This window comes from Pleurodeles waltl, chromosome 6 (assembly GCF_031143425.1).
Source record: "Pleurodeles waltl isolate 20211129_DDA chromosome 6, aPleWal1.hap1.20221129, whole genome shotgun sequence".
Lineage (NCBI taxonomy): Eukaryota > Metazoa > Chordata > Amphibia > Caudata > Salamandridae > Pleurodeles > Pleurodeles waltl.
In genome coordinates, this window is record NC_090445.1 from 1,641,337,533 (window position 1) to 1,641,358,223 (window position 20,691).

General features: G+C 41.5%; 1 protein-coding gene across 3 annotated transcripts in view; it reads left to right on the forward strand.

Moving 5' to 3' along the window:
* RABGAP1 (RAB GTPase activating protein 1) overlaps positions 1-18,446 on the forward strand; it is an 885,283-nt gene extending 866,837 nt beyond the window's left edge. For all 3 annotated transcript variants that reach the window (XM_069241548.1, XM_069241547.1, XM_069241549.1), the window contains one exon: positions 13,240-18,446. In XM_069241548.1, coding sequence (XP_069097649.1) covers positions 13,240-13,362 — 123 coding nt within the window. In that variant the 3' untranslated portion in view covers positions 13,363-18,446. The remainder of the gene's footprint in view (positions 1-13,239) is intronic.
* The last annotated feature ends 2,245 nt before the right edge of the window (positions 18,447-20,691 follow it).

Consider the following 20,691-nt stretch of genomic DNA (forward strand, 5'->3'; position numbering starts at 1 on the left):
AGGTCCCTGAGTCTTCTGAGCCCTCCTAGAGACCAAAAAGTTGTTGCATTTTTCCAGCTCTCTGTCCTCTTTAAATTGACATAATTGTATTCACCGGTTTGACACTTTGTTTTCAGTTTGCCATCTTCCACGCTGCTGAATATTGAATCTAACTCTGCCACTAGGTCTCAGAGATCCTTTCTCTTACCTGTGATTTCGTTTTGCATCATTTCTGTGTTGGTCTTGCTGGATTGTGCAAGATCGTGTAGTGTTGCTAATCTATGAAAATCAGTTCCACGGAGATACTATTGTCTTATTGTCTCCTTTGCTTTTGAAAGGATAATCTAGAATTGTATGTTCTTGTTTAGAACACTTTGCGCATAGCCTTGAGTTCATTTGTTTCTGTTGTGCTTTTACCCCCCTTTGGTTTCCGCCACCTTCTGCTTAGTATATGTTGAGCCTTGTCTTCAGATCTGTGTTATGTAGGTGCATTGCAGGTATATCATTTTTTTGTGCTGTCAGGTTACTGGATGTCTACATGCAGGCCTACCAACTCTCTGAATTAATTAAATATGTGTAGCTTACGTGGTAAAGGCTATGTAGAAGCGTAGAGGCAAAGATTGAGTCATGGGACAAGGTGCCTAACAGTGGTGGAAGTTTGTAGATTGGTGATTTTGTTCATCCACAGTGTAAGAGTTGATGGCATACCAGAACATAAGTATCCAGGGAATGTATCAAGTCTGCCTTAAAACAAGATATCACTACCCACTCATTGCTACTTTGAGTGTGCTTGAAAATGCCCATGAAGAATCGCCGTGACACAGGCCTGTCTTAAAGTAAGGTAGCACAGCTATTTTGAGGTGAGTTTTTGAAATAGTGCTTGCAAAATAGTGGTGACAGGGATATGATGTTTAAACTGACATCTCAGTGTTATTTAGCATTGCTTAGCAATATTTATCACTGTTTGAGTGAACGCCATCAAGCATGCAAATGAACAGCCTGGTAATGTGAACATCTCATTTCATATTGGTGCTGCTTTGTTGTGCGGTTAGCAGCCAACGCACAGATCAAAGTACCGTATGGGAATTTAGGTGACCGATGGTGAGCATAACCAGAGTATTCTTTTCATTGGCCAAAGAAAATGGTTACCCTCCTGCAGTCTTTAATGTGCCATATGTGTCTGTGTCGTTGGAAGGCTTGCTGGACGAATGCTGTTTGGCAATGGTGTTAAGCAGTGCTGGACGGGTAAAAGATACATTTTCTAATTCAGTCATTGGCACCTCAGTTAGTAGGAGAGATGCCACTCATATATAAGGGATAACGAACAGTGATTGCCGCATTGAACACCAAAGCTTGGATGTAATCACCTCCTTCACTGCCCCTCGCTCACCGGGGTCTCCTGTCCTACAAGAGGAATCCTCTCGGACCACCCTGCTGAAGTGGGTGGGAGTGTGGTATTATTTGGTGGCCTTTTTTCTACCTGTGTCTTCAAGCAGCTTTTTCTCAGAGTGGTAAGTAGAATAACGTTCTGAAAGAAAACTCAGGAGAAAACACATTTAAAATAGCCACAGGTATATTGGATTCCTAGGTCTATGGTGAGTGGAAGATAAGTAACTATCATCACTAGTGCAGATGTTGTCATATGTCCACAGAATTGCTGTGTAGTTAAGGCAAATACACCTGCAGAAACACCTCAAGGCACCTGCTGGTGCTATTGTGAAATTGAAAAAAATCTGGATTTACTCAGCATGGTGAAAAATTCAAAGATAAAGAATCTGTAAGAAGTAATATCCATTATGTTTTGTAGTGGAGACTTGATCATTGTCTTGTAGTGCAGTACCCTTCTGCAAGGACCTTTCTTTGTTTTCTGGACATTAAGACATCCTACATTTGTGTAGTACCTTTGGCAAAGTGTGATATGACATCTCCATGTTTGGCAGGCATATACTGGCCCATGAAAAGTAGTTGAATTATCATCTTTCTGGATTCTGCCATGACTTTAATACATTATAAAGTCTTTTGCCAAAGAAATCTATTTGGAATAGTGATTGTGTGGAGTGTGATTTGTGTATTTATAAACTGGTAATGTATTTTGGAGGTTACAATTTTATATCTAGTGGATATTAGCTCATGCAGATTCATTACTTAAACCACTTACCAAACGTGAGAGGGGATCTGGCAATTTTATTTCTATCCTGTCATGTAACCAACTTGATTGTCTCCCATGCTCCAGCAGTAGCATTTCAAGACTCGGTCAGAAGTTGTGCAGTATTCCACATAGGAAGCCTAGTTTGCCACAGAGAGATTTCATCTTTTCTTCGACATTTGTTGTTGTGTTTCTTCTAATAGACTCATGTCTTCTTTGTTTTAGGGCTCAAGCCCTGTAAATTGTCTTAAAAACCCATGACTGACACTTGCACCATATGCCTGTGGTGTCTTGGAAAAGCACAAAACATGAAAGTGATACCTCTGGCCACTTATGCATCCTAAGACTATTCATGAAAAGCTGGGATGTTTATGGCTTTCATTAGGGTCAGGTCAAAAAACTCTCCAAAAGCCCGGACCCACTCCTGTACTTGGTCATGGACCCCTTCTCTGAATAACAAAGAAAGATCCTCTTCACATCATTGCAAGGGGACCTTCAATTGAGATTGAGATCTATCTAGATACATACCACCTCTTCACCCAGTTCCACAGGTGAGTATTCCTTCAGGGAGTGGCTCAGCTAGCCAAATAGTGCCTTTCCAGAAAGCCATTCTCGGTGCATTTGCAGCTCCACTCTCTGGTGCATCAGTGTTGGCCTCTGTGGTGTCTAGTGCGCCTCTGATGCCCTCTGTGCTCCCTTTACCATGATCTACTAAAATCCAGACCAATTTCTATGGAATATTCAGATGCTCAGTCTTCAAAACTACTTCTGAAGTGGATATTGTATACTTTATGGCATGTGTGGCTGTAGATACACATGCTCTGCATATTTATGCTATCTAGTGTTGGGTCCGGAGTGCTACCAGTTGTTTTTCTTCAAAGAAGCATTTTCGAGTCATGGGATTGATTTACATCTCCTTCTCAGAGATACTGTGCATGACCATGGAGTCCTTTGTTAAATTGTTTCCTCTCCAACGTCTGGTTCGGACGTGTGTATCTTCGCTCCATCTTCGACTCACTCTGGTTCAAAACTTTCCTTCATCTTTCTTTTATTCAACGGTATTGTTATTTTGCTTGCGAAATTCCACCTTTGCGTTTATTCTTTCCAGTTGTCGGGTCAAGTACCGACCGAGCGCCTACCTGGGCTGTCTCACCTATTTTCAAGCCTTCCTCCACACTACCCCAGAGAGAATGTCGAGCTGATGGAACGGACACTATTTTGCTTCTGCCTTTGGTGCCATTCCAAATTCCCCCACACCGACCTTCATCAAATGTGTTATCTGTGCCTCTCCACTGATCTCCAAGAAGCTGCCAGCACCGCCTGCAAGTCCCTCAGATCAAAGAAGAACCATCGGGACCAAAGAGCTCGTAGGTTGGCGATGGCGCATAATTTGCCAGAAGACACCCCGGACATCTTTGGGGAGGTGCACGCACAGGAGGAGCCCGGACAAGACGAGGCCTTCATCATTCAAGATGCAGACATTCAGTAGGCCATTGAGAGCCACGGGGTGACATCAGAAAAGCCAGTGAGTACTGTGATCACTCCTGCCCACCCAAAGACTTTAAAAAAAAAAAAAAATAATAATAATACCCTTACAGAGGTTGCCAGACTGCCACCAGGCTATGGCCAGTTTAAAAAAGCTACTTCGGCTGTTCTGACCTTCGGCTCGACTCAGAAACCACCCAAGACTATAACATCGTCTTCGGCATTGACCTCCAGCACCTTGGTCCGAGCTACTTCCAGCAAACCTTTGGCACCAAGGACCTTGGCTCAGAGCCGAACAGTCTCAACAGGTGCTTCGGTACCAACAGAGTTACCAGACGAAACCATTGGTGGCGAAAGCAAAGGAACCAACTCCTTCGGAGCACATGGACCCAAGTTAATCCTCCACTACACCATCTCCAGTTCAACCTGTATTGGAGATTGTGAATGCTAAACACCATCGCCTCCATATCCAGGAAGGGTATGGGGCATATTATTGCTTCCCCGTCACATTCCTGTAGGAAGTTATCCTTCAAAGAGTCTTTGGACACTGCACTACCTCCAAAAAGGTCTCTAAGGAAAAGGATACCACTACTTTGACTAAGCCTTTTCCTCCTCCTCCTCTTGAACCACCTTCCTCACCACCTCCGCTCCCTGCTTCTCCTCCATCCCCTTCCTGTCCTCGTCCTCCTGCCTCTCCTACTGCATGAGACCTCACCACTCAGGGTTCTCCTTTATTTATTGGGGTATATTTGGGTGAAACACATCACGACCCAGACCCATGGCATTCATATAACCCCGATCCCATGATAAATACGGGCCCCGATTTATATCCTGCAAAACCCTCCCCACTAGTTACCAGCAGATCACAGCAAGAGAAGCTGCCTTTCATAATGTTAGGCTCCATAGGGATCCAATCGAACAGGATTTTCTGTTTGATCCTTTAACTACCACACACAAGGATAGTAATTTTTTCCCATGCTCCCTGGCATGACTTGGCATGCAGATGACATTTTTAAGTAGCCAGTTTGGTCTAGAATTATCACTCCTAGAGTAGGCAAAAAGTATAAACCTGCTCCTGATCCACTATACATCAGGTCTCATGTCCACCAGATTTAATAGGTGGCCACCACTGCAATAAAGCGAGCCAGCAGCCAGGCCACAGGGTACTCTCCACCAGACAAAGAGAGCAAACGGCTATATGCGGCAGACAAAATAGTTGCTGCACAAGCAGCAAATCATTGGTGCATTGCCAATTCACAGGCCTTGTTATCAAGGTATGATCAGGCTCACTGGGATGAGCTGGAGGAGCTCCTCCAATATCTCCCAGATGAGCACCGCAAATGAGGCCAGCAGATTGGTAAAGAACAATCTACAAAAATTCTATACGCTGTGCAATAGATACCGCAGACAGAGCTGCACGCAGTATAAACCTGAGCATACTTTTAAGGAGACATGCCTGGCTTAAATGTTCTGGCTTGGAGCCAGAGGTACAGCAAGCGTGCTCAACATGCCCTTCAGCAAGGAGCACCTTTTCGGCCCTCAAGTGGACTGCACTCTTGAGAAGCTCAAAAAAGAAACCCCGCAAAAGCCATGGGCGCTCATCCAGCTCAAATACATAGAGGCAATTTTTGTCGCCCGAGAATTAGTGGAGGTTACAAAGTGACAACCTCAGAACCATCTACCTCCCAAGCTAGACAACCCTGACCCTCAGAGTCTCTAAGTTTTTCAGAGAAATCTATAGAGGCAACAACAACACAAGCAGAGGCAAGAGCACTACCACGCATGGCTGTTCCTCAACATCTAAACAGTGACTAAATACATCTCCCCGAGCCCCATACCCCATCTGTTAAGGGATGACTTCAAAATTTCCACACACAGCTTTGTAAACATAAATCAGAACAACAGGTCCTTTTCTTAATACAACATGGTTATTGTCTGGAACTCACTACCACACCTCCCAAAATTCTCCCTCATTCTCGCAGGTTATCCCACCAACATCTCACCCTTATAAAACAGGAGGTACAGTCTCAAAGGTGCCATAGAGCCTTTTGTATTACAGTACCTGGGTACAGGTGTATACTGCCTATACTTTCTCATCTCCAAAATGGATGGATCTCCAGGCCTATTTTGGATTTCAAACCATTAAACTACTACATTCTCTCAGAGCACTCAAACCACAGTAAGCCTGCTTCACATGTTAGGGTTCACAATCATCTTTCTCACATCCCAACTTCAACCTCTTCAGGTTGAGCCCTTTCTGGGAGGTATTCTCAATGCAGAGTTGGTCAGCATACCCCCAATTGGAGCTTATCCTGATACTAACTTTCCTGAAGTGTGTGGTGTGCCCTTCAAGCCCTTACACACTTTGCCTTTTACTTTTTTTAACCATCAAAACAGCTTTTCTAGTGACCATTTACATCGGCCAGGAAGGTTAGTGACCTGCAAGCACTTTCTGTGGGCCCTCTATATATAACATTCTACCTATTCAGACTGGCGTTGAGGACTCGTGCTTCCTTTCTTCCGAAAGTGGTGACACCGTTCATGTAGGCCAAATCATCACCTTGCCTTTCTTCTTTGCTTCTGCTCATCCTTACAAAGAAGAGGAGAGACTCCACCTCCTGGACCCCAAAAGAGCATTGTCATCATACATTGATCCTACCAGAGAGTTCCATGTGAACAATCAACTCATCGTTGGGTGTGTTGGAGCAAAGAAAGGAAATGCTGTGCAGAAATTGAACATCTCACTATGGATTATGCTCGGCATTAAAATCTGCAACACACTGGCCAAGAAACAACCCCTTGAGTGCTTGCGAACGCATTCCACCAGAGCCCAGGTTGTAACCACTGGTAGCTCACGGAGTTCCTGTCCTGGATATCTGTCAGGCTACAACGTGAGCATCTTTGCACACATTTACTAGGCACTACTGCCTGGACAGTCAGGTCCTTTGTGATGGGCATTTTGCCCACTCGGTCCTACAGGATTTTTGGTCTAATTTGTTTTCATGCCCACTTTGGGGAGGTATTGCTTGGGTATCCTAAGGTAAGAAATCTGCTGCTAGAAGTCTATGTCAGATAAACAAGTTACTTACCTTTGGTATCGCTTTATCTGGTAGACGCACAATGTGGCTGCAAATTCCTCATCAACCCACCCAACCTCCCCTCTCTGAACAGATTTCTCTTTATGGGGTAAAGTTATGAGGTCCATAGTGTCTGCACACTGGTATATCAGCAAACTTTGTGGCTCCACACTTCTGGCAGGGAAAGGTTGCAAAAAGTAACTGATGTCAGCACACTGGGGTGGCGCCTGTATAGGTACTGTGAACGTCACTTCTGACGCAGATGCTGATGCGAAGCCAAATGATGCCACCTACCAGCACGCTGTACTGCTCAAAAAGTTTCCAGATCCAATCTGATGTCTGCGGAATATTCTAAAGTAAGGAATCTGTGGCTAGATAGTATCTACAAATTAAGGCATTACCGAAGGTAAATAACTTATTCTTTTGGGATTTTCCATTGAGACATAGTCCCTCTTGAGCACTACATAGGGGATTCCCTTTTTTGGGGCTGTCCCAGACACAGTGACATTCATGGTATACCCACGACTGCAGCAATTCTGTGACATTCAGGATATGATCCCAATGTTTTGCACTTAATCCTGTGTCTCAGTGAGGATGACTCAGAGGCTTCTTGGACTCCTGGCCTTATGCATCCCTTTGATTCCAAACGCCAAGAGATGTATGCTGGCCTTGCATGGAGCCTCAGGCTCTAGTGAGCTCAGCATCAGTGCTGTCTTTTAGATTCCATTCCGATCTTGTAGGAGACAGTGCAGGATCTTCAGTGGATGGAAGACGAAAACATACTTGATCTGTCCTTGGCCCTCCCAGACTCCATTGTTGTGACATGTGCATCTCTGCTGGAGGGGAGTTCACCTCAAAGAGGTGGGTATCAGATGCCTCTGGTATCCAGTGGAGGGCCAGCTCAACATAAATCTTCTGAAGCTTTGAGCAATTGGCCTGGCTCTGATAGCTTTCCCAACATCCATCAAGGGAAGGGTGGTGCAGGTCCTCTCAGACAATACAATCACTATGTGGTATTGTTACAAGCAAGACAAAATGGAGTCCTACATTGTGTGCCAGGAGACCGTATGCCTTTGGACAATTCTTGATCAGTAGAATATCTTCCTGGTCGTCAACTATCTGATGGGATCCTTAAAGGCTGGAGCAGAACAGCCAAGCAAACGTCAACTGGCTTCTCTATCCTTTGGTGACGCAGGGTGTCCACCCTGGCTAGATCTGTTGACTACACACGAACATGCACTGTCAAAAGTTTTGTGCGCTGAAATTTCCTACAGGGCCCCCTCAGGGATCGTCTGTGGTGGGACTCTGCCCTTCTGCATGCATTTTCAAAGCTACATCTCCTGCTTCAAGTTCGGGGGAAAGTCAGAACACACTGGAACTGAGTCCTTAAGCATTCCAGAGTGCTCTCTGAACCCACTACTATGTCAGGAGGTACTCTTTTCAGACGTTGTTTATGCTATGTCTACCAATTCTGCTTCTTGTGTTTTCCTGAGGAACCCTCACTAATTACATCACCTGTAGTGATGTAGTTTCTTCTCACCACATTCTCCCCCCCCCCCCACCACCCCCCCTCCTCCACCCCCTTCAACCCAAACACATCCCCAGTGTTAAGTTTTTTTTGGCTATTTGGGGTAGTTTGATCTTAGGCTTCCATAACTTTTTGTCCACATATGCTATCCATGCCATATTTGCCAGCTTTAAGGAACAGGAAGACTTGATTCAGAAAATTACATTATTTAACACCTTTTTGGCATTTTACTGCAGGATAGCCAATTTTGTCCTATTGTTTGTGCTTTCAATCTCATTTCAGTTTGTGGTGGAAACGGGTGTGAAAAACCCATGGTAGATCCCGGAAAGCTATACATTTATGAAAAATAGACAAAATTCTGAATTCAGCAAGGGGTTGTTTGTGTAGATCCTTCAAAGAACCTTAAGTTTTGAAATAAAATATTGAAAATTTGAGACAATATTTTCGTTTGTAACTTCTCATCACGAAGGCCTGTTTACAAAAGCAATATACCGTTACATCTGCTAGACCATTCTGCTTGCGGGGATATATAGTGTTTGTGGTTTTTCCAAGAACCTAAGGTACCCAGACCCAATAACCGAGCTGCACCTTGCTCTGGTATAAATAGTGAAAAATAGGTGTCAAGGAAACCTATATATTTTCGAAATGGGCACAACATATGGAGTTTAGAAGCAGTGGTTATTTGCACATCTCTAAATTTGTGGGTACCAATGCAAACATCAGTTAGAGAGCATTTCTCAAATTGACGTCTTTCCTACACATTGTCTTACGTTTGATAGGTACAAATACAGAGAAATACATTTGGTAATAACACTTGTTCTACTATTCTGTGTTCCCTTTAGTCTCTCGATAAAAATGGTACTCTACTTGTGGGTAGGCCTTAAGTGCCTGCATCAGGAAATGGCCTACATCACATCTTGGACTCGTCACGTTTCAACTTAAAATGGACCCTTTTTTTTTTGCAATGTGCCTAGTTGTAGATTTAGGGACCTGGCTCTGTCGGTACCTAGGAAAACCCAGCAAACGTGTAAATTTTAAAAACTAGACACCTTGTGGAATCCAGGATGGGGTGATTTGCGCGGTTCCCACCAGAATGAAGGCTCTCTTGCAAACCTCAAACATAAACTAAAAAACAAAACATTGGTTTGTGTCAAAAATAAAGCCACACAGAAGAGCGTGCATCAGAAAAGTCAGCGATGCATAGATTACTTACTCGCAAGTGAGGCGGTGCGTCGTTTCTTCTCTGGTCGGGTCAGCGATGCATAATTTTTCTCTCCCGTAAGAGAGATGCGTCGATTTCCGGACGGGCAACTCTGATCTGTTTTTCCGGACGGGCAACTCTGATTTGTGCAGGCTTGCGTGGATTTTTGACACCAAGCGATGATGCGTGAGAAATCCGTTCGCATCGTGTGGGAAAACCGCACTGGTGGGGTTTGCATTATCATCAACAGCTGCAAGCATGTGTTGCATCGTTTCTCCAGCCGCAATGCGTCTTTCTCTGTGCTGCAATGCAGGTGGAGCGTCGATTTTAGCTGTGAAGCGGGTGGCACGTCGTTCAAGGACAGGCTGAATCTTGAAGGGACAGTCACAATGAGGGTGATCTCATGGTAATGCTAAAGCATTAACTTCAAACTGCAGCATCAGAAGCAGATGCAAATACCTTATCACGATTCATGGTTGCAGGAAAAAATAGCCATTGCAATCAAGGGACTAGTAGACCAATATGAAGACAGCAGCAGCTTTCTCATCAAGCCCATCAAGAAAGTTGAACCCAAGAACTTCAACTCATCCAGATTTGTGGGAGTTCACCAGCTGGCTCTAGAGTGGGTCTTAAGTCTGGTACTGTTGTCCCTCAAATACTGTTCAGCATACAAATTTGTTTGGTCGACTATCTCACCAAAAATACTTTGTCAATAAACAACTGAAATAAATTTATAGGCAAAATGTTTTCAGTATTCACTATACACCCTGCGACACCAGTTAAGGCAGGCAACAGAGGCTGCAACATGTCTGGGACAACCCAATATTGAGCCCCAGGCTGCACTCCAGATTCCTCTTGCTGCACGTTCGGCATATCAGTGTCCTCCTCTAAAAGAGGTACTTCCTCCGCACTGAGAATGGCTTCATCAGATGATTCCCCTCAGACAGAAACTTCACTGCCAGAATCTTGGACTTCCTATTCTGCCTCTGATGCAGTCAGTCTCAGAACCGTGGTCAGAGGAAGACACAAAAAGCAGGCTAACAACCTGCTGAGTGGTAATCCTACAGCTAACCATAAACCTTACTAATAAAAGTAGCACAATAACTGGGTCTGCAGTTCCCAGCACTGTGTAAAATAAGTAACAAAGAGTGGTTTTACCAAACTGAAAGAAACGGTTGACATATAGTTATCTGGAAGGAAATGTCAATCAATACAAAAACACACAAAGACCTATAAACTGAAAAATAATACCACTCACTTGCCAGAGAGAGCAAGACTGAGGATCAACTGCACTTCCTCTGCACAGACACAGCAAGCACTATGGCTAAATAATAAGGCCCCCATGGGGAGTGACTCTTGCTGAATGGTTCACTCCCCAACACAGAAGAAATCCCTGGTGGTAGGATTCATGCTCCACGATCGGGGCCCTCACCGCGATCGTGGAGCAGGAATCAACTTCAAACAGACACAGGGGGAAAGGAAAATACTCTTTCCTGTGTCTGTTTTCCAAAAAAGACCACCCCAGCCTGAGAAGGACTTTCCTGTGGGAGGTTCTCTTTCCTGACATGCTGGAAGCAAATGGCTTCCGGTGTCACCAGTAGCATTTGATGACGTCTGCACACTTTGCGCGCCAACATCATCAGATCAACATGGAAGAATTGGGGATGGCAGAAAAAGTGCTTCCGCTGCCATCTCTAATAGAGCCCTGTTGCACTCTCAGCACAGATGTGTGTATGTGAGGACGACTTGGAGCCGTCCTCAGCACAAGCCCACCATGTCTGAGGATGGCTCCAAACCGTCCTCAGCATAGATGTACTTAAGCTGATGCAAAGTTGTTTACTGGGACTACTGATCTACAGAACAGTCTCCTGATTGCTGTAATCAGAACGTACCGTGTGAGTGTATGGCATGTTCTACTGGTGCAACAACTTTACACCTCCACCTTCCTGAACTAATTATTGATGGGGAACCAGATAGCCTTCTTACCCAAAGTCGTGACTCCTTTTCATGTCTCCCAATCTGTCATTCTGCCAAAATTGTTTTGCTCCCACTGAGCCTTCAAAAGAGGAAAAGATGATCCTTCTGCTCCATCAGCTTTGAGTTTCTACACTGACCCCGCAAAAGACCATCATGTGTATAACAAGATCTTTTGTAGCTTTCTCTGAGCAGAGAAAGTGAAGATGGTGCCAAAAAAGAACCTGTCAAGATGAATAATCATCTGTAGCAAAATCTGATGTGCTCTGACAAAGAAGCAATCCCTAGAAGGCCTGCTTGCTCATTCCTGCAGGGTCACGGTCTCTATAGTAGCATTGGCCAGAGGGTTGCAGGTGATACACATTTGTCAGGCTTCAACCTGGGCGTTAATGTGCACGTTCATGAATCACTAATGCCTTGATGCTATGGTCCGGTGAGAAGGCCACCTCTCTCACTTGGTCATGCAAGACTTTTTGGTAAGAGTCGGCTCCACAGACCTCCAGTATTGCGAGTGGTAATGCTATGATATTGAGGAATTGGGCTGTTGGTTGAGGAAGGTGAAACCCTACCCAAGGACACAATCCTTGTCAGGGTGAACCACAAAAAGGCACTAAATTAACTTGTGCTTAATCCTCTGGGAACACTGCACAAACTCTCCGTCTTAACTTAGAGGCAATTTGTAAAGTATTTTATGCAGCACTGAACAGTAATAAAGTGAAAACACAGGAAAACCCCACACCAATTTAGGAGAATAGAGTGAATTTTAATAAATTAATTGATGCTAAAAAACACACATCCAATCAATAGAACCAGAGATATGCAATATCAAAAGTTTAAGGTAAGAGTGTGCCAGGCCCAATATTCTAAAAGTGAGTAATCTGCAGTAGGAAGCAATCATCAGAAGAACCAGTCACTTACCTTGAGTAACAATCTTTCTCGTGGGTAATTGGTCTAGCTGCAAATTCTTCACTTCCCTCCCAGCTCCTCATTCTGTGCAGTTGAATTCTGCCCATCGCAAGATTCCAGGTTAGATTTTTACACACTGTCGCCAATAATTCTCATCTGAATGTACGGAAGGAGAAAAAATACTGTCATGGGCGTGCAGGGCTGGTACTTTTATGCACCTATGCTGTATCACTTCCGCTGTAGTACAGAGCATTCTTGAAGAATTCTCCTGATGTAGTCTTGTGTCTGGTTATATTCTAAAGGTGAGGAATATGCAGCCAGTTAGAGTATCTATCTGAAAGAGTTTTAACAAAAGTAAGTACCTTGTTCTTATGGTGCCAAAACTTCAGCCGTACATGTGAGTCCTTCGTGCCAGTGCTCTCTTGATTTGGTTGTGAAATGATAGTGGTTCTTCAGCTGAAAGCCTCTTTTGCTGAAAGTGGCTACTGAAAAAGTTATTAAGACTTGGGAAGCCCTTAGTCACATATTGTAGTTATTCAGAATTGATGATGTACTCTTTATAGGTTTTGAAAGTTTCACACTTAAGTAAACAGGAAGCTCAAATCACTGTTGCGCTTGGGCTATGTATGGGGCACAGCTTAAGGTGAGGTTGTGCAATGGTACTACAGATGTTGATCAGTGCCACATGTGGCATAGTAGTAGAAAGAATCCAGCTCCAGCCGAGCACTTTGGATGAGGTGTTCAAGTAAGATTTATGCCAAAGCACGCATTTCCATGTAGTATCATAAATAAATACTCTTCGCTCATGAGACAAATAATTATTTTGTCCTCATGACAAGGTATACATCATTTTTTTTTCTCTTTTTTGCTTAAACGGAGTATGAATATTTTATGCATTTTTGCTTGCTTGCTCAGTCACTAAATAAGTTAACTTGTTTTTCAGGATTTGGAGCATCATCTGGGTCTTGCATTAAATGAAGTCCAAGCAACCAAGAAGACTTGGTTCAACAGGACAATCAGTTCCATAAAAACAGCGACTGGAGTCCAGGGAAAGGAGACTTCTTAAAACAAATGTTCATCAAATGCACCCTCTTCTTAAATATACCTTTTGTTGCCTTCCTTGCCTGGATGTCTTACTCCAGGGATCTGTAGGAGGATCAGAATGTAAATATAACAAACACAACATGTCAGAATTTTATTAGGTCATTAATAAAGAGAATGGAAACATTCACTTGTGCTTACAAAGATTATTTAGTGCTAGTCATTGAATTGTCATACTACTGATATTTAAAATGTTATATAGTGAGCTCAAAGTTAATACAATCCAACTACATTTATACTACCCTACAGTACAGTCAAAAGTAATTTTAATATTTGTAGAATATGGTTATCGATACAATCGGAAACCATGAGGAAAGTTTATTGTAGAACTGTAGCTAATCACTCTTTTCTGCATTACTTTTCCAGAATTTACAAATGAAAACAGGCTGACTGTAGGTACTTAACAAACCATAATCTTGCATTTACATAAGAATTGTAACAGTTTTTTTTAATGATATAAACTTTTGTAAAAATATTTGATTTTAATGAGATCACTAAGGAAAGGAGTGCACATTTTTAAGAGCTATTTCGGTGACAAATATCCATACATGTAGGTATGTATTTGCTACGAATTGGTGGAGGTCAAGTTATTTGTTTTATGAAAAGATCCAATTTCCAAAATACTCTCAGAGCAGCATTTTTGATGATTTGTTTTAAGATTGCAGTTTAATTTTTCAGCTTACCTGTCTTTTTGAAGTTCAAATGGTTTGCCCCTTGAAATAGTGCTTTCAAAAACAACTGTTACAGTTAAAGGTATATGTGTTTTTCACAATTGTATAATTTGCATTTCTTGTTCTTATTCTATGCAACTCTTTTTTAAGTTACGCTGTCTAGCAATCTGATGATCAGTCATTATAGCACATATGCTGCACTATTGTTTCTCGATCTTCTTTAAGAATATTTACCTAAACTGTTTAATTTAGATTGTTCTTTATTTGGTTTGTCCGAAGTTGTTTATATGATACCTATCTGATAGTCCTACATTTATGATTCTCCTCCTATATCTGGTGAGGATCCTGTTTTCACATATTGTAGGTATTGGTGCTCCTTAGGTGGCCCCTGACATCAACTAGCATGAACTCTATCACCCCAACATATATCATGTTTTTTGTTAGAAGGAATTTGTGTATGTGTTCTTGAAGAATTGTCAATCTGGCGTTTCTTTGGTGTATGGATGTCACAGAATTCTTAACTTACTTGGAGAGATTTATTTTTTGTCATGGTACAACTAAGGAAGAGTTGTTGAAAGGTTCTGTTGGCATTTCTGTTCGATTACTTGTCACATATCTTTTTTCCTCCCAGGCTCAAAAATGAGATTCAGTTATTCATTTCAGTCTGACACACGTTGCATTGACAAATTCCATTGCATCTAATTTCAAGGTAGTCTGCTCTCTTGAGGTTATTACTTTCTTATTGTAATTGCATTATTTTTTACAGTTTAAGTGAACAAATGTAGCAAAATAAAGACATTGATTCATGTTCTGAGGCACTGGGACACCTATGTTGACATATTGCCTTTCTCTGGTGGTCTGGAGAAAAGCCTAGTTTTCTGAAGATTTCAGATTTAGTTGGGGATTTTTTTGTCATTGGCCACGGAATCTAAGTAGTACCATGGAACTTACATTTTGTTTCAAGGCCCTAGTAAATAAATTTGGAGGGAGAGACTGATGGGAGTTCCTAAATGTGCATATATATTAGTGTTTTTCTTACTAATGCACTATTTATCATCTGTTAAATATTTGAGAGCTAATGCTCTTACATACAATTGCAGATAAATAATCCTAGCCTAGCTTGTATCCTGTTATTGTTGGGTAAGTGGGAGAAGTAAAACACAGTGACCCCGAGTAACTAGTGTATATGAACACCTTTGTAGGGTTTTGGATGACTGCCCACCCTATATTATGAGACTGCAGCAGTCCTAGTACCAATTTTCAGTCCCAGCAATATTGTATTATACCCTATGTACAATTCCGCCATGTGGATGTACTTTCAAACTCTGAAGACCCTGAATTTAGTTTTTCTCAGAAACCTCCCATTGCTTTTTATGTATAATATCATTTGTTGTGTAGTGCAGTTGTTTGCCTGCAATGTATCCCGTTGTAGATTCTTTTGTACTACCAGAAACAGAGGTTTGGAGCCTGATTGTTTGTACCTTTTTATCTAGTTTGTCGTGAATCTTGGTATTTCCCTGAGCCCCTGCTTCCTTTTGTAAGTCAGGATGGGTTTTGTTGAAATGAAAGGTTTTCTTCTGTCATATGAAGGATGCTTCCATTTTGTCCCTTATAGTTTTTGCACGGTCAGTTGGCCACTCGGTATATCTAGCTTCTAGTGTTCCATCAGCCCATTGTGTTTAGTGTTGTGAAGGATGAGCACCAAATAATTGCCCAAACATGAGCTTGTAAGGTTGATTATATGTGCACGGAAATGTGACTCTAATATTTTTGGTACTGCACATCAGTAATCTGAAAAGTCTCTAAACACATTGAACATCTTTAGAATTACCTACTGCTTTAAATCGGGTCTTTCCATTTTGTTTTTCTGGAATAATTGCCACCTTCCAGATGTGCTTGCCCGCACAAGTTTTGTTAGAAGTTCTACCTAGGTAGTTATGAATATATCCCATGAGTTGTGGTTCAACATAATTAATTGAAGTGAAACTAAATATTTAAATTTGGAAATATCACTTTAGACTGCCAGAGATATTTTGAGACTCTGGTTTTGTCCTTCATTGTGGAAAGGTGGTAGGGCTTCACTAATGTTGATTGCTGAGGATTCTTTCTGATAAGCGGCCTGTTCTTACTCTTGTTATATATTTAGTACCTATGCTAGCTCTTTCTGCGCTTATCTTCCCCAGTCAGTGCAAGTCTGAGGTTTTGGTTCTGAAATCTACACAGGCTAGTCATTAACCTTTGAGCAATAGTTTACATAAAGTATTTGCTCTAAGAATGGTAAACAGGTATTAGAAACCTTTTAGAGAGTTATATTTTTTAAAACATTTTCTATCAATGTGCCATTTTGAAGTGAAAATTTGTTCTGAATGCACAAATTCCCATGTGTGCATGTGGATCTCTAATCCTCCGGTACATCTTTTGAACACTTGATACATGATAGCAGTGAGCCTTGTTCATGTTGTACCGTTACTCTTACCAAGTAAAGCTTAGTAGGACAGTACAATTTGTAGGGTAATGTGATTTGCACACTACTGAAATATCAAGTTTATCACTGTTTGTGTACACAGCCAGTGTTCATGTGTACTGTATTTGGACAGACAAAAACCTGTGCAATGAAAACTGTCTACTGGAGTGAAGACTATTTCTGAAGTTCATGAGTCAGATAAATCGAATTAGTGTCAAAGGCATCATTGTGTGGAGAAAATCAGAATAAAGTTGCGACTTTACTTTATTTAATATTTTTCTCTCCCATTTGGGAAAGTATCACATTCCTGCATTGCCCTAATTCGACTAATCTTGAAATTTATAAGATGTAAGTTGTGTGATTGATTGATTAGATAGAGGGCAGTATTCCTTTTTCTTGCGGGCTGTACTCCAAGGGTAAAAGTCTTGCATCTAATAAGGTGGCAAAAATAGCAAAGGTTTTTAATGTGTTTAGATTTTATGGATTGTTTGTGTATTTTACTGGGGTTCAGGACTTTGAGCATCTTTATGATGATGATTTATTTATAAAAGCATGTAAATACCTGAGAGTGTACTGAGCTCAAAGAAGTAGCAATAGAACTGAATTTAAGATTAGCAGTTACAAGGAAAAGAGATGGCTATTCAGTAATCTACAAAACTGAGTTGTTTGGGTTGAGAACATAATATGAGAGGGAGACTGTTGAAGGTGGAAGCACTGATTATAGAAAAAGCTCGACTTTCCATGCAGAGTCGTCAGTGAGCATGAATTTAAGGACGTAAGAGTTAGGGGTCAATATTTAGGAGGCAAACAAAGTGGGACCTGTAGGGTTTATCCTGTTTTACCCAAGGTAAGTTTGCATCTGATGTTCTGGGTACCTTTTCAGAGATCCAAAAAGATTCCACTAAAATTGTTTTAGTCAACAGCAATACTTTATGTGGATTAAGTTGAATCTGTAATGCATTCCTGTTCCTTTCAGAGCTTTTAGATTTCTTTTATGTATATGTTGTAATGACATGAACCAGAGAATGGGATTGAGGATTTTTTATGCTTGGTTTGATTTCATGTTAGATTTTGTGCTGTATTGTTCTCTGTTCTCCTACTTGAGTCTGCCAAATAATTCCCAGGTTTTCATCTTATGCTAATATGGACACTAAAGGTAGTAATCTCTTGGAGAAAAATGCACTGTATAAGAACTATGTTAACTTTTTTTTAGTGTTTGTAGCACGCTTCCTTCACACAGTCTTGTCTTTAATATTCTGTGAGATCACCTCGGGGTTATAACACTCATTTTGCACATGTGTGAATGAAAAGTAAACTTAAAATATATAGGGAAAATTGTTAAAATGTATAGACCAGATTTGTCTCTGTATGTACATTGATGGGCACATTTTAAGGACTTCAATGAATGAGGATTGTGAGTGATTTATATAAGACTGCACTATTAGACAATTAAACTGAAATGGTCTTGGACTCCTCATGCTTTAAATTGTGGTGTTAAATTCTTACCGGAAAACTGTAAAATGGAGGTTTTCACACCTTGTATGTGTTTACTATTTATAATGGATTGTATTATGCTGGCATATCTAATGCATCAGTGAGTACATGTTATGTGCAGTGTGAGTGGTTAATTAAACAATGAAGCACTGGTTTGTACATAAAATATAATTGATTTATTTTGTATTTCTACTTTTCTTGATTCCTTTACTAATATTGTCTATTGTAATAAGTTACTACCAACATTACACGTAATGCCAATGCTTTTTTAATTTATGCTATGACTGTCCTTTTTGTTTAATACCAAAAATACTGTACATTCATCCAATACTCAGTGTGAACATTGTGATAGTATAGGTGCGACAATGTGTAAACTTTATGACCTGATACATAAGCTAGTAAAATTTTATTTGCCATTTCTGTTTTGCATTATTTCTAATTCTTTACCATTAAAGTACAGTAGTTCATCCAAAAAGGTTACCTGTGCCATGGAAATGTGTACCAAGACCTGAACAAAAAGTGTTTGTACTTTTGGTTCAGATAAAGTCGCAGAGGACTATGGCTTCTGCAGCCAAATGCCTAGTCGGGTGTTGATTTTTTTTTTTTTGTTTAGTGATTGTTCACTGCCTTCTCAACTACTGTAAAAGCCCAGTCATGGTCCACCCTCCACAGGCTCCATGCATGATGTTGAATGAGATTACGATAGCCTTCTACCAACTATGAATTCATCTGCGACTCTGTAGCTGCTTATCCCCTTCATCATTGGGTACTTCAGTATAATTTTAGCTAACGAGGAGATGTGTTATCTCATCTAGAAGCGTTCAGGGGAACACTCAGACTCCTCATCCTGAGCCTCTCTTTCTCAAGGAAGGTAATACTGTGAGCACTCTGTTGTGTGAAATTACTGGCCTTAACCTACACGTCATTTAAGGCTTGTCACCATGATGTTTCAACTTTCAGTGCACTCAATGCATGGACAGTGGTTAATCAGATCTTATAAGAGAAGGGCTAAATGATTAGATTTGAAAATGGAAATTAGTTGCTGTGAAAGGTAAAGTGATCACTATGTTCTCCTAATCAACATAAAAGGCAACCTGCAGTCAGCCTAGTGGGTGTTTCCTTTAACAGATTATAATTGAAAAAGTTCAGTTAAGAGTAGACATTTGGGGGAGAAAATCTGACTGCTATAATCTCCGAATAAAAACGGTAGGAGCAAGTGGGGAGGCTGGAAATTGCATCTGACCAGGGAATTTGTTATGTTAATTTATATAGCGCATAGCTATCTGAAGGCCTCCGAGAGCTTCAGCAGAACCTATCAGCGAATACATAAAGAGATCAGTATAGCCAGGTTTTCAGCAACCGCCTAAAAATTAATTCCTGGTGGGTGAGCCGCAATGATAAAGGCAATGAATTCCATAGCTTCGTACCTAGATACGACAAAGACATTCCACCCCATCTGGCCTTTTTTACAGAGGGGATTGCTGCCAAAGCTGCAGATGAAGACCTAAGGTGTCTAAAAAGCTTATAGAAAGTGGCCAAAGAGAGCAGCTGTGAGGTCCCTTTATCATGTAGGGCTCTATGTCCTTGAATTTAATTTGCTACTTGACTGGGAGCCATTGCAGGGTAAGAAATGCAGATTTAACTGATTCATATTTGGGGATATTAAAAAGCAGTCTAGCGGCGGTATTCTGTACCACTTGAAGTTTCCTCTTCACATACTTTGGGGACCCAAGGAAGAGGGCATTCCTATAATCCAGGCGTGAACTAATCAATACCTGTATAATTAATCTCTTGGCCACGAACGGAAGGATTTTAAACACCTTCCTAAGGAGTCTGAATATACCAAAGCACGAGGCCGAGGTTTTATTTGCCTGTTGATCCATGGCTAGCCATGGGTCAAGCCAGATCCCGAGACTCTTAATATGTTCCTTGGGTCCTGGAAGCTCTCTTAAAGGAGACAGAGCAGAGGGAGATGGCTTTAAATGAACTTGAGAGCCCAAAAACATGACCTCTGTTTTGTCTGCATTAAGTTTAAGTTTACAATCTGACATCCAATTAGATATTGCACATAAGCAGGGACCAAGCGAGATGTCTAAATAGTTGAAGTTTGAAGTCAGAGAAAACACTAATTGTGTATCATCAGCGTAGATTATCAGAGAGAGGCCAAAAGGCTCCACTACCTTAGCAAGAGGCAGCATATAGATATTGAACAGTGAAGGGCTAAGGGAGGAGCCCTGAGGTAGACCCCATCTACTATTAAGACTACGTGAGTCGCAAGATCTATCCAATACCTGGAATGACCGTGTGCTTAAAAACTCACTAAACCTACTTAGCACAGACCCTGTTACTCCTATCTCCTTCATCCGCTGGAGAAGGATCCGATGGTCTACTGTATCAAAGGCAGCACTCAAGTCCAGTATCACTACTGCCGATGCCTGACCATCATCGAGGCACGGTCTATCCCATTCCATCACTGCGATCAGAGCCGATTCAGTACTGTGCAAGGGTCTAAAACCCATTTGAGAGGGGTGTAAAATGTTATTGTCCTTAAGATAGATAGACAGCTGGCTATTGACATGTTTTTCTAATATTTTAGCAAAGACTGGTAGCAGAGAGATGGGTCTATAGTTTTGTAAAATTAAGGGGTCTAAATTAGGTTTTTTGA